Source organism: Sprattus sprattus (assembly GCF_963457725.1).
Source record: "Sprattus sprattus genome assembly, chromosome: 10".
Lineage (NCBI taxonomy): Eukaryota > Metazoa > Chordata > Actinopteri > Clupeiformes > Clupeidae > Sprattus > Sprattus sprattus.
In genome coordinates, this window is record NC_137908.1 from 32,243,072 (window position 1) to 32,258,101 (window position 15,030).

General features: G+C 48.3%; 1 protein-coding gene across 1 annotated transcript in view; it reads right to left on the minus strand.

The window, feature by feature from the left end:
- Positions 1–1,721: 1,721 nt before the first annotated feature.
- The window catches only part of nmur3 (neuromedin U receptor 3), a gene marked incomplete at both ends in the record, with an annotated part of 28,170 nt that continues 14,861 nt past the window's right edge, over positions 1,722–15,030 (minus strand). The window contains one exon of the mRNA XM_080846144.1: positions 1,722–2,113. Within this exon, the coding sequence (XP_080702270.1) occupies positions 1,722–2,113 (392 nt within the window). The remainder of the gene's footprint in view (positions 2,114–15,030) is intronic.

Here is a 15,030-nt window from a genome sequence, read left to right on the forward strand (position 1 = left end):
GAGAAGTCAACACAGAATGGATTGGCTGTGATCGGGCGTATCTGTAGAAAACTCCCTTGTCGTACGTCACAGACACACACATACAAATGCACATACACAAAACAAACTCACATACACTTACACACAGAACCACAAATTCACCCACCATCACACAGTCAGCCGCACACTTTTACACAGACACAGACACTCACACAAATGTCACATACACAAATAAAAAGGGGATTGCTCTCATGATGTCTATCATCAGGTTTTTCTTATTAAGGGAGGAAACACAATTGTGTCCAGTCCCTGGGTGTTTTGTTCTCACTGTGTACCTTCATCTCACACTTTAAGCACACACACACACACACACACACACAGACGCACACAGACAAAATGGCAGGGACTGATAAACAAGCAATAACCAACCACACAACAGGAGAACCATTAAGGCATTGGCTCAATCAGCCGGTGCCTTCGCACCCAATTAAAAAAGGATGATGATAAAACAATTACTCTCTCTTTGTAGAGATGCGAGGACAGCAATATATTCATGAGGAGAGAGTGGGCAAGGGAGCATCTTCATACTTCACCAAACACTGACATTCAATATGCCCAGGGCCCACAATGGCATCAACTCACAACTGTAGATGACAACATGGCCCACAGCTCATTGCCCTCCAGCTGTGGGTGTAAACACTAAAGAAGGACAATCTATCAGAGCCTACACAGATAAAACCAACAGACTCATCAAAAGCGTTTCTCTTGCTCCATACAGAAGACAGGGTGAAGGTTAAAAAGGAGCGAGGAACAGTACATAGATCATTGGCATTTAAATGACTAGCTCTTAAGCCATAATCAAACGTACATTTCTTTGCAACCTCTGTCCCATGTTACTTTGAAAGGTTCTTTTGAAGCAATGCAGTCAATGATTTCTTACTCCCAATTATGACCCAAAAAACGTTTGCAGGATCATCTACATACACAAAACACACAACATTGTTTGGTTGTTTTTACTATGAAACAGTTTATACACCCATATGATGAACATACCTGTATCAACATCCAACACATAATCCGATTAATGTTGTATATTCCCTCTGAAATTAACGGATGACAGTGCTTCAAAAAGTTCATTAAACAGACTATCTACAACTGTGTGTCTTGCTTCATGTCAACAATACCCTCTTATTTCCCTTTGCCATGTTCAACATTTGTTTTGGTTACACCTGCAATCTGTGTGGAGTTAAGTGTTCGACCCCTTGGACACACATTCCAAAAAACAAAAGCCAATCTAATTTTGCGTTGACATTCAGCAGCAGAGTGTTACATGTGGTAAGAATTCCAATAAGGTGATCAACGGCCAGTTGTCAGTCAAAGGGACTACCACACATGCTAGTCACCTCACTCCTGTAATAGCTCAGGCCCACAGGCAGATCCGACAAAGTAGTGCGTACAACTAGGACAGAACAGCTGCACACCACATTCACATTAAATAACAATCCACGATCACACCTAATACAAAGGTTAAGTTCTGTATTCAAGGCAGCATGTCACATACTGATGATGTAACACAGGTTTCAGCAATATTTGTTTTCTGCAAGGCAACTTAAAGCACATATACAGCAGGTTCCAACAATGTCTGCACTGCCTGGGGTGCAAGAAAGACTTCGACACTCCCCCTGTCTGGAGCCTTGCTCGACCAGTCAAACTAATGGAGACAATTCTCCATCATCGGCCTTTCACATGAAGGTGGTCTCATCCTCATGCTCCCAGTCACTGTTGGAGGCGACATATCGGGGACGGCTGCTGCTGTTGCTGGAGACGTGGATGGTGCAGGACGAGCTCTTGAGGATCTTGCGGAAGGGTGGCGGGCTGTTGTGTGAGGCAGTGGTGGCGCTGCCCTGGGGGCAAACAAGCTCGCGAAAACGCTCGCGGAAACGGCTGGAGAGCAGGTTGTAGATGATGGGGTTAACAGTTGAGCTAAGGTAGAAGAGCACGCCTGACAGGATATGCACAGTCTCGTAGACGTAGTGCATGTGGTCCGTCCATTGCTTCCTGTCCGTCCAGCTCCACAGTAGACGGTCCACGTGGAAAGGGGCCCAACAGATGGCAAAAACCACCACCACAACAGCTGGAGGAGAGGAAGAGAGAGGAGAGAGATAAGGGGGGGGGGGGGGGGGGGCACAGATATAAAGAGAGACAGTGGGACTGTTAAAAAGGCCATAAGAACTATTTGTTAAGTTGCTCAGTAGAGCATGTTTCACATGACCATATAAGGTATTTACATTGGTCATGTGACCAAACGGTATTATTTTTAGGTTTTGCTTAACGGCAGAAATAGTTGGAGTGGCAGTTGGCTTTGAGCGATTACTTCATATTTTTGTATATTGGACATGGTTAAAGTTGTGTGCGTCCATGAATAAAACCACACACACATTTGACACACAATCACACACACACACCCTACAATTCATACCATGTATTTGTGTGAGACCAATACAAGTGCAAATAATTCAAATGAACATCCCGAGTCTCTATTCTTCCTCATTCTTACCGGATGCCCCTCAGGGATAACACATTTCCCGACCCCCCTCAATTTGGTGCCGAAACCCGGGATAGGTTATTACTGAGGAAAAATATGTTTGTAGACGAGAACCAGTTTGATCCGGAGGCAGGACATCACTCAACCTGCATCATCCGACCGCCAGTTCGTCTGGCTGACTTTGAAGTTGAGTATGCAGCTCATCGTCGTCAGCCCAGCTACACCCAGTTATTGGAGGATGATGAGGAAGAGTATGAGGATGAGCCTAATGCTACGCGTGGCAGACTGAACAACGGAGGCCTGTGCAAGGAGCTGCCGGCGCAACCAGAGGTACTGTGCACACACCCCTAGCACCTGCAAATGCAGCCATAGATGCGCCCAGCACAATCCACGCCCTGAGTGAGCACAATAGGATACTTATGGAGACAGTTAAGGTTCTGACGGAGAGGATGCAGAGCAGAACAGTTAATTCTACCCCTCGTCAGCACCTCAAATTCACATCTCAAACAGCATATCCTAACCCGCCTGCTCATCCAGTGAGACACAGCAGCACCCCTTCTTTCAGACCTTAATTGCCAGTCTATGCCCCACTCAATGTGCCTCTTTTGCCACCCTCACAGCCACCCAGCTATAGGCGTGCTGCACATATCCCGTCGTTCCAAGACCCACTGCCACAAGCTCAAGTTCATCAGTCAGCAGAGCCAATTGGACATGAATACATCACTGAGGCCATGGAACACCTGAACCCGCATGCAGTCCGCCATCAGTGTAAGGTCTGTGTTCTGTCCCTGTCTTGTTTCATTGTATGTATCCCTTGTGTTCTCACGTGTTCCTTCTTTTGTGTTTGTTTACCCTTGTCTCCTCGTGTCTGTCTCCTCACGCCCTTCCCATGTGCTTCCCTGTGTTTGTTTGTGTATTCCATGTGCCCTTGTTGTTGTCCGTGTCTCCACCCCTCACCTGTTCCCAATAATCACCTGGTTTGTTTGTCTTATTGGTTTCTCCTGTGTCCTGTCAATTCACCTCGTTTAGTCCACCTGTGTCTCCTTGTCTGCCCTGCCTTGATTGTTTTCACCTGTCCCTTGTTATCTGTTGTGTGTGTATATATAGTCCTTGTGTTCTTGTCTCTCGTTGCTGGTTCGTCATTAATGTTGCGTGTTGCTTCTCAGTGTTCTCAGTGTTCTCAGTGTTCTCAGTGTTCTCAGGGTTCTCAGTGTTCTCAGTGTTCTCAGTGTATTTCTCGTGTTGACCCTGGACTGTTTTCGACTTCTCTATTGCCTTTGCCCTTTTGGATTGTTTGCCTGCCATTGGACTGCTTACCCGTGTACCGAAACCTGGACAGTAAAAGTTTATTCTTTATTCTACCCCTTGTGTCTGAGTCGTGCTATTGAGTTCACACCCCAACCCCAATTCGTAACAGTACGAACCAGCCAAGATGAACTCAGCCGACTCAGACCCAAGCCTGATGGATGACCCTTATAGCCAGTTTTTTGATTTTGAGAACAAGGCCATAGATCTGCTCCCCTGGGAGATCTTCTGGCATGGTGATTCAGCGAGTGAGGACTGGGTCGACGATGACGAGCTCTCAGAGGGTGAGTGGCCTGAGAGAGAAGTCATTGAACCAGTTCCCACACCCGGTCCCAGCCGAGATGCTCGGTTTATGGGTAGCCGGTTGGCCATCCGGCGAGCCCCATTCAGAACACCACCTCTGGTCTCGTCCCCTCCGCTTCCAGCACCCCCGTGTGTTATTAAGGAGGATGATGTCAGTGGCTGGATTGATGGGGGTTTTATATTAGGGGATCGGTTTTTTGAGAAGCCAACCTGTGCTGATGACTGGGAGGATTATGACTCGGAGGATGATTCGGATGAGAAGGAGGAGATGGACACAACTCTCGTCCCTGCTCAGATGACCTCCGTTGCTGCAGCATCTAGGACTCTATCTCCAGCACCTCCTGCACCTCCCACACCAGTACCAGTGCCAACTCCCCGGCTGACTCCTGCACCTCGTCGAGCCCCAGCTCCCCGGCTGACTCCTGCACCTCGTCGAGCCCCAGCTCCCCAGCTGACCCCTGCGCCACGTCAGGCTCCAGCTCCCAGGCTGACCCCGGCACCTCGTCGAGCCCCAGCTCCCCAGATGACCCCTGTTCCTCGTCAGGCTCCAGCTCCCAGGCTGACCCCGGCACCTCGTCGAGCCCCAGCTCCCCAGATGACCCCTGTGCCTCGTCAGGCTCCAGCTCCCAGGCTGACCCCGGCACCTCGTCGAGCTCCAGCTCCCCAGCTGACTCCTGCGCCTCGTCAGGCTCCAGCTCCAGCTCCAGCCCCAGACCCTGAGCCATTCCACACTCCTGCAGCTCCTGCTGCTGCTGCCTCCGCAGCTGCTACCCCTGTTGCTGCGCCTCCCGCAGCTGCTCTTCCTGCATCCACTGCAGCTACTCCTGCTGCTGCTCCCTCAGCAACCGCTGCAGCCACTCCTGCTGCTGCTGCTCCTCCTGCAGCTCCTGCTGATACTCCTGCAATTGCCCCTCCTGCTTCGTGCGGGGCGGCGGCCTCCGTACCTGCTCTGCAGATTACTGCCGACTCAGACACTGTGCTTGCTGCACGGGTGGTAATGTTGAGTCAGCAATCCACCTCCATCTGCCTTGTTATGAGGGGAATGACGGAGCGAGAGGAAAAGGCCCGGATTTTCTTCAGCCTACTAGCGGCGGAATTCCAGCAGCTCCTGGCATGTTGGGATTCTCTTGTTGCACCCCCTTCTTCTCCAGCTCCAGATCCATCTCACCTGGATTCCGTCTCCAGGGTTTCAGCTCCACTCTCCACTACGGCTCTGGCTTCAGCACCAGTTTCATGTCTCCTCGCCCCCGCAGCTGTAGCTACTGCTGCCTTCACAGTCGCCTCGGCTACACTCGAAGCAGCCTCTGCTGCTGTCACTCTCGAGGCAACCACTACCGCTGCCGCCATGAGGACCGTCTCTGCCGCCCTTGAAGCAGCCTCTGCGGCTGCCACCCTCGAAGCAGTCTCGGCCGCCCTGGATACTGCCTCTGCAGCTTTAGAAGCAGCTTCTGCCGCCCCCGAAGCAGCCTCTGGTGCTGCTGCCCTCGATGCGGCCGCTGCCGCCCTTGACGCAGTCTCGGTCGCCATCAAAGCAGCCTCTTACGCTGCCCCTGATGTCCCTTATGTAGTTACTGCTGCTATCGCTCCCGAAGCAGCCTCTGACGCTACACCTACTGAAGCAACCTTTGACACTGCCGCCCCCGTGGTCATCCCTGATGTCCACGATGTAGCCTCAGTTGCTACCGCCTCGGAAGCATCCTCAGACGCTGCCGCCTCCAAAGCAGCCACTGACGCACCCGACGTAGCCTCAGTTGCTACCGCCCCTGAAGCAGCCTCTGACGCTTCCGCTGATGGTGACCCCACTGAGGCCTACGCCACAGCAGATCCAGCCGTTGCAGACCCCTATCTCGCAGTCACCGCTGCAGACCCGGACCTCGCAGTCACCGCTGCAGACCCGGACCACGCAGCCACCGCTGCAGACCCGCACCTCGCAGCCAACGCTGCAGACCCGCACCTCGCAGCCACCGCTGCAGACCCGCACCTCGCAGCCACCGCTGCAGACCCGCACCTCGCAGCCACCGCTGCAGACCCGCACCTCGCAGCCACCGCTGCAGACCCGCACCTCGCAGCCGACGCTGCAGACCCAGACCTTGCAGTGTCCCGTTCAGCTGCAGGACCAGCAGAACCCTCTGCCGGCACTGGTCCAGCAGCACCTCCTGAAGGCGTCGCTGCTGACGACTCTGCCGCCCATGTCCCCAGTTCTCCTGTCCCCGGTTCCCCTGTCCCCGGTTCCCCTGTCCCAGGTCCCCCTGTCCCAGGTTCCCCTGTCTCAGGCTCTCATGCCCCTGTCCAGAGTGCCCCTGTCCAGAGTGCCCCTGTCCAGAGTGCCCCTGTCCAGAGTGCCCCTGTCCAGAGTGCCCCTGTCCCGATCCCCCCAGATCTCCTCGCCCCCATCAAGGCTCCTAGTCGCTTGCCTCATTTTGGGCTCCTAGTCGCCTGCCTCATTCTCCTAGTCACCTGCCTCATTCCACCCGGCCTGCCGCCAGAAACTCCGTCCCTGTTCGGCTGTTCCCCCGGTCGACCACCAGAGACTCTGCCCCTGTTTGGCCTCCCGACAGCCCAGCCACCAGACATTCTGCCCGTGCTTGGCCGTCCACCCAGCCATCCACCAGACATTCTGCCCGTGCTTGGCCGTCCACCCAGCCAGCCACCAGACATTCTGCCTGTGCTTGGCCATCCACCCAGTCGGCCACCAAATTCTTCAGCCGTCCACCCGGCTTGTCACTGGACTCTTGGTCCCTATCCCGCCTGCCTTGCTCTTGGCCCCCTCCACCCACTACTGGGACTTGTTAAGTTTGTTTTGGGCCGTCTGGCATCCGGCCCTTAGAGGGGGGGTACTGTAAGGTCTGTGTTCTGTCCCTGTCTTGTTTCATTGTATGTATCCCTTGTGTTCTCACGTGTTCCTTCTTTTGTGTTTGTTTACCCTTGTCTCCTCGTGTCTGTCTCCTCACGCCCTTCCCTTGTTATTGTGCTTGTGCTGTTCATTAGTTTGTCTCCCTTGTGTGTCATGTGATCTTTGTTGTCTAGTCCTTGTGCTTCCTTGTTCCCACCATGTGCTTTCCACCATGTGCTTCCCTGTGTTTGTTTGTGTATTCCATGTGCCCTTGTTGTTGTCCGTGTCTCCACCCCTCACCTGTTCCCAATAATCACCTGGTTTGTTTGTCTTATTGGTTTCTCCTGTGTCCTGTCAATTCACCTCGTTTAGTCCACCTGTGTCTCCTTGTCTGCCCTGCCTTGATTGTTTTCACCTGTCCCTTGTTATCTGTTGTGTGTGTATATATAGTCCTTGTGTTCTTGTCTCTCGTTGCTGGTTCGTCATTAATGTTGCGTGTTGCTTCTCAGTGTTCTCAGTGTTCTCAGTGTTCTCAGGGTTCTCAGTGTTCTCAGTGTTCTCAGTGTATTTCTCGTGTTGACCCTGGACTGTTTTCGACTTCTCTATTGCCTTTGCCCTTTTGGATTGTTTGCCTGCCATTGGACTGCTTACCCGTGTACCGAAACCTGGACAGTAAAAGTTTATTCTTTATTCTACCCCTTGTGTCTGAGTCGTGCTATTGAGTTCACACCCCAACCCCAATTCGTAACAATCAGCCACATCCACCTCCACCACGTCAGCAGGATGCCAGGTCTGGCCATTCTGATGAGGGTCCATACAGGCCTGTGCCACATCGTGTGACTCGCCGGCCACTACGACCAGCAAGCCCTCCACAGTCCAGCGTCCATAGCCTCTCACGCTCCGCCTCCCCACCCAGGAGAGAGACAACCTACCGTGGCCCCAAGCCCTCCATACCGCAGTTCACCAGTGATGATCCCCGTCAGTTCGCTAGGCTAAAGCTGGCCTTAGAGAATCTGCTGCCAGAAGATGCCACAGAGAGGTTTAAATATCAGGTACTGGTTAGCTCTGCTAATAGCTGATTCATTCTGTAACTCACACCGTCCTTATAATGACACCATGCGCTCACTGATAGAGCACTATGGACAGCCCCACAAGTTATCACTAAAGAGAATAGCGGAGGTGATGGATGAGCCAGATGTTCGCAGGGGAGACCTCAAAGCCTTTCATGGATTCGCACTTAAAGTACGGGCCCTGGTTGGACTGTTGGATCAGATAGGAGAGGAGGGAGCCAACAAACTCCATTGTGGCTCATATGTTGCCAGGCTTCTCTCTAAGTTGCCACACGACTTGCGCAGCAATTTTAGGAGGCATACCCATCCACGGAAGCAGCCTGTGCCTACCTTATTGGACTTCGCTGACTGGCTTGAATTTGAACTGGAGGTGCAGGGCACAGAGGTCAAACCAGCACATGCAGACAGTGGAGATGCATTCAGGAAGGTGAAAGAGAAGAGGGAGCGCAAGTCAGCGGCATATTCCACCACAGTGATGGAAGTCCCCTATCCTACAAACACCTCACCATCCACAGCCCTCCGTGATGACTCAGCCGGGAAGACTTCAGATACAACTAGAATGCGTTTCGTGAACGAACTGCGAGAGTGTGCTTGCTCTGTATCAGTGAAGCACAGGTGCAAGCTAGTTTTAATGACCCCATTATGATGTCATAATCCACAGAGTTCTGCCATGCATGTCTATGGAGAAAAAAGCTGATGGAAAAAGAGGAATAAAAAAGGAGTGGCAAGGAGTACCGCCACAAAGTCATAGCAGGTTGCACCGGATTGGGCCGGACGTTTCGGTGTTTGAACGGCGTCTGTACCTCGAACGGGCGAGGAGTAGTTAGCGGCAAGAAAAACGGGGAGAATAAATAAAGAAAACTTGACAACAACAATACTGTGCTTCCCTTCGGGCAAGCACACTAATAAACTAGAATGCGTTTCGTGAACGAACTGCGAGAGTGTGCTTGCTCTGCAGTGCAGTGGCCGAGTGCGCATATGTTGTTGAGGGGCCTCACAGACTGATATCTGAGAACAAAATCTGTATAGTACTGTGTTTTCTGTGTTCAGTACAACGTTGAATGCAGGTTGTAGGATGAATCTGCCAGCCTTCCAGTGTAACCGTCTGCAGTGACACTGAATACACCTTTTTGTTTTCAACCAATATATTTTAGCAAGCAACCAAGCTCAACCATTATATTTTGGCTCCACTGACGTTTAGACATATGAGGGTATCTTTGTTGTTCTGTTTTTGTTTGTTTGTTTGCTTGTTTATTGTGAAAGGGTCTAGTGTGTTACATTTTGCTTGGAGAAGTCTTAAAATAGGCTCCAAGTGACATTATCTCTTATGGGGTGTAATTATTCCTCCAAAGGTCGTGTTAATCAATGAGTGCACCTGAATTGTGCGGTATTTGTTGAGGGAGACTTGGGCTTGTTTTGATTTTGTATTGGTTGCGGATGCAATAAATCTTGTCTGTGCTTCAAATGTAAATATATGTATTGTCTCTCTGTATTATGAAACTTGCATATTTACTAAGCACAAACATTTCAGGTGTCATGGTCATAATAGTTCCAGAGTTTCGTTATACTGACTTACTGAGCTAAGTGAATTGTTGAAATTGTTATCTTGGTAAAAGGAAACATCTCTGCAACAATATTGGAATGAATGCGGTTACATAGTCAGCTTTACTTAAAGTGTATTGTAAGATATAGCTTGTTAGACTTAATGCACTTAGAGTTAGACTGTAGGTCTAGTATCTAACGTAAGCAACACTTTTACTGTATAGATAGAGAGCACGTGTATCACATTGGTTTATAGTCTGTCAAATTAGTTCTAGTTATTGGTGTTCGTTGGCATAAAAAGTTAGTGTTCTCTTATAAGCCTAGGTAGTACATCTGATTAGAGCTAGCAACCATGAATTGCAGATTAAGGGGTCCCCTATCTCAGTGTTCATTTTGGCAGCTATTTTTAGATTCAGTCTTAAGACAAAAATGCATATTAGTTTTAGTCACATTTAGTCATAGTTATCCTTCTTAGTTTCAGTCTAGTTTTCGAAAACTCATTACAATTTAGTCTAGTTTTAGGCACATTTAAAATTCCATATTATAGCCACATTAAACTCCTTCCCTTCCCTTCTCAGGCCCAGGGACCTCCTGTGTTGTGTCAACTGCATAGTAGTCTAGCTTGCAGTACTTAAATTGTGGATGCAATTGGTCCCAAGATACAGATCTCATGCCTACAGCTGAATTCGAATTTGTTTGTAATAAATAATCGAATGTGATGATGAAGTACGGTACGCAGCGTCCTAACTGAAGTTCAACTCAACTATTACAGCAGCTAGCTTGCCGCTAACACTAACTGAAAACACATTGGAACACATAGTGGCTAGGTAGCTAGCTGCTAATAAGTAACATATATAAGTAACACATCAGCAGTAATGAATCAAGTGTACTGATATTAAACGTACTACTAAATGTACTACTAACATGCCATTCTTAAATTAAAGCCAGTGACATGATGGTTAACGACTAACGAGTTAACGATCGATACCGACAGTTAGCATACCTAGCTAGGTAGCATTACCATTGGATTTCAATGGCAGTTATGTTAGTTCTGGCTATCCAGACAAAGGAGCCTTGTTTCTGGACACGTATCACTTGACGAGCGGGGGCAATACAGTCATCTGGAAAGTTTAAAATGATACTAAACAAAGGGAAATCTACTGTATGGAGATATTTCTGCTCAGTAGACAATGCAGATTCTAATTAGGCTGGTGGATATGTCCAATGTAAGAAGTGTGAAGTTTTAATGAAATATGATTGATGCAACTCTCGTTCTCCACAACAACATGGATTAACCTGGATGGCTGGATGTAGTTTCAGAACGAACGTCAAAGATCTTCAATGGTAAGACTTGTCGGTTGTGCCTCTGTTGGTGTCTCGTAAAACGTGAGTTTTATTAAAGCATAGCGTGTGTATTGTGTAGCTATTTCATTCCGAGATGGCATGGGAGTAAAATGCTCCGCTCTGCTGCTGGTATACAGACAGCCGGAAAGGTTAACAAACGGAATGAAATAGCTACACATTCCACACGCTATGCCTTAATAAAACCCACGTTACTCACATACTGGTTAACACTGTTAGAGCGGGTGTATAAACTGTACCTGAAACTGTTGCCACTACATTCGTTTTAATATTTTGCACTCTCTATCTAACCACTCGTTCAGGTGTTTTCTTGAGTTGGTAAAGCCAACTACTGCACACGTAGTTCCCGAACCACTTTTCCTCGTTAAGTTTTCCATCCTTTTTCACACTGTGTCTCTGCGTCGATATAGCTATTACTAGCTATTACTACTACTGTATCATGATATAAAGCTTAATGGTGGTTTTCGATTAGCATGATTTTTATGGCATTTAAGAGAGCTTCTCCTATCTCAACTGATCTAATTTCAGTTGGCTTGAGTGGGTGACGTCACAATGGCTCAACCTTCCACCATGTTAGTCAATAGCCCCTTATACATGCGTCAATGTAAAGCTGTTACATCGCGTCTGCACCGATAGAAACTCGCGAACGTGTTACAATTGCCTCATGTATAAGGGGTCTAGATGTAAACTGTTCGTTTTTCCGCCGATCGTCTGAGCCTTTCGAGAGAGGTGGTTTACCACTATCGTTCGGCTTAGAAAAGGGCGTGTCAAATCAGGCCGATGTGTCATGGGGGAGTCGGTGCGTGACTGGGGGGAGACGGTGACAGGAGGCTAGAAAGTTAGAGGCTAGAAAGTTCTTGCCTGTTCTTGAAAGGAGACTGATCCAATAGGCTAGTAGGCCTACAATTTTTTTATCAGTAATAAAACGCAATTCGGTACACCATTTTAATATGGTAATATAGCCTACTGTTTTTTGCAAAATGAAAGAAAGCATATTTAGGAAACGCCACTGGAGCCTATTCATTCCGAAATTTCACCACATTGTAGGCTATATACTGTAACAACCCCAACACTTGCCTGCTTCCCTTGCAAATCAAAGTTTTCCGACTATTTTTCTTACCTTCTTTCTTAGCTGTTGATGTTACTGAGCAAGAAGTTTAACTTGTTCTGAACATCTGCGCTGCCAATGCCCAATGTCACTTCTGAGTCAAATCACTCCATCATCTCTTTGAAATTCCTTATTCCACGAGTGGTAGGCTACAATGGCTGTTTTAAAATATAACTAATAGCCTAACGAAACAAAATAACCCAGGCAGTTTAATATTCGAGACGTTAAGGCTTCTTCCAATACTGACAGCTGACTCATAGCTTGCAGGTTTGCGGGAGACGCGACATTTGAGGGATCGTCACTTAATTTAAACCTTTTTTGCTTCCGTTAGTGTGTGTGTGTGTGTGTGTGATAGAGACAGAGAGGACTCAGTAAAACATCGGAAAACACCGTGTCTCGAAAGCCTTAAGCTATCAATCACCCCCACAATGAAATATCACAGTCGCGACAAACTTCTTGGCATTGTGGTGCGCCCAAAACGCAAGCTATAAACGTAGCCATCCTATAACCAAAATATACCTCTGCTGATATGCCTAACCTTTGTTCTATTTATAATTTGTCTTGCACTATGCAGGAATAAAATAGCATCTACAGTGTCAGGATTCATGTGAGAGCGCCTGGCTTTTATAACGCGCCCTGCTGCACTGAAGGAGCGCTCACTCGCAGCACTTGTTGCTGGAACGCATATAATTCGTTTTGCAAGGTGCTGTAGTCGTGGGAACGACTGGCCTGGTTTCTCCCAAAAGGAAAGTAGATTTTCCTCTGCTGATCCCGCGTCTATATGGAAGTTTGTAGAGAGAATGCGAGGGAGTTAAATGCTCCGCTGTTTTAATAAAACCCACGTTACTCACACACTGTTTGTGTTTGTGTTAACACTGTTTGTTACAGCACGTAAACGTTTGTCGCTACATCCAAACTGCGTCACCGTTGTCCCTCCCTGTATCTGCTCCAGCCGCACCATTTTACTTGCAATGTGAATCATTTAATTTAAATATGCTTATTGCCATTTGTTGCACCTTAATCATTTTCTACAAACATGATATGCTATGTATGGTGTAGTAGACTGAGACTCTATTCACTACTGCACAAAAACTAGACACGTTTGCAAAACTAGACGTTTGCAATGGTAAAACAACTTTCGCCAATATCTCCGTAAGGGAGATGGGATGTGTGCTCAAATTTCCTGGGATCAAAGAAGACGTTAGTATTCATGTGCAAACTAAAAATCACGTCTCAGGATTGCTGCGCATGCAAGTTATTTCGGGTGTCTCAACTGTAACTAATACCACTGTCAAATAATTATGAGTTCAGTAAAAGACGGAGCAAACACAGTTTTCTACCGTTGTTGAAACACATCCACGCGTAGACTCGTTTTCTTTCCATCTGGGAGTGGTTATTCAAAGAAAATATTAAGAACTATATGCTGATAGAAAGAAGGGAACTTTAAGCCACTACACTGCCTGTGCACGATGCGGATCCACGTTGATGTTGTTAGTAAACAAACCAGGTGGGAGCACATCTCCGTGGTCTTTGCGCATGCCCGAGGCAATGTAAACGGTTCACATTTTGCACATGTAAACACGTAACGACAAGAGCCGTTTCCCTTGAAAATGTTCACACCTACACGCGAATACGATCCGATAAACTGTTCTGATCGCAGTGGCACATGTATAAGCAGCTATATGAGAGAAAAAGGTGATGAAAAAGAGGAATAAAAAAGGAGTGGCAAGGAGTACCGCCACGAAAAGTCATTGCAGGTTGCACCGGATCGGGCCGGACGTTTCGGTGTTTGAATGGCGTCTCTATCTCAATCGGGCGAGGAGTAGTTAGCTGCAAGAAAAACGGGGAGAATAAATAAATAAAGAAAACTTGACGATAACAATACTGTGCTTCCCTTCGGGCAAGCACACTAATTAAGAGCGGCTGTCCTTACTGTGACAGCAATAGTCACTATCTTAATCAGTGCAGTAATTTCAAGGGGTTAACAAGTGTGCAGAAGACAGCCTGGATCAAGACCAATGACCTGTGTAGGAAATGTGGTCGGAAGTGCAGGTTGAAGGTCACCTGCCAAACCTGCAAAGGGAAACACTTAACAGCACTCCACGAAATCAACCCCAGACCTCACTCTGAAGGTGAGAAACCACCAGTGGTGGCAGAGACTTCAACTGGGACACTGTACTTAGACAGACCAGGTCACAACAGTGTTCTGTTGAAAGTAGTTAAAGTACTCCTGTACCATGGCCCACGTGCACTGACCACTTATGCCATATTGGACGATGGATCTGAAAGGACCATTTTGCTGCAGGCTGCTGCCAAACAGCTTGGCTTAGTGGGACAGCCAGAGAACCTCTCTCTCAGGACTGTGAAGAATGATGCACATGTCATAGCAGGAGCGACTGTCAATTTCACCCTCTCACCCGCCTCACAGCCTAAGAGGAAGTTCCAGATAGAGGGTGCCTCTACAGCTGAGGCATTGGGACTTGCCCGCCACAGCCATCCAGTGGCAAAGTACCACTTGCGAGATCTCCCACTCCAGCCCCTCGACAATGTCCAACCACTGCTCTTGATAGGATCAGACTACCACTTGATTACTCCCTTAGAGCCAGTGCGCCTGAGACCACCCGGTGGACCTGCTGCCATAAAGTCCAGGCTGGGATGGACATTACAAGGACCAACGAAGCTACTCCCGCTTGTCCCCTCAACAGTGTTTATTCACAGCTCTTAAGTCTCCTGCTGTTGAGCTGCGTGAGCACGTAGAGAAGCTGTGGCAAGTGGACATACTTCCGTAAAGGAGTGAGAAGGAGGTGGTTAATTCCAGGAGTGACCAAGAAGCAGTGCAGCTGTTACAGGCTAATACAGTGAGAGTGGACGTAGATGGTATACTCAGATATGCAACCCCTCTGCTGAGGAAGAAATCCACACCACTGTTAAGGGCTCCACCTCAAGCAGTCCAGCCAACGCTGCGAGGAACTGAAAAGCACCT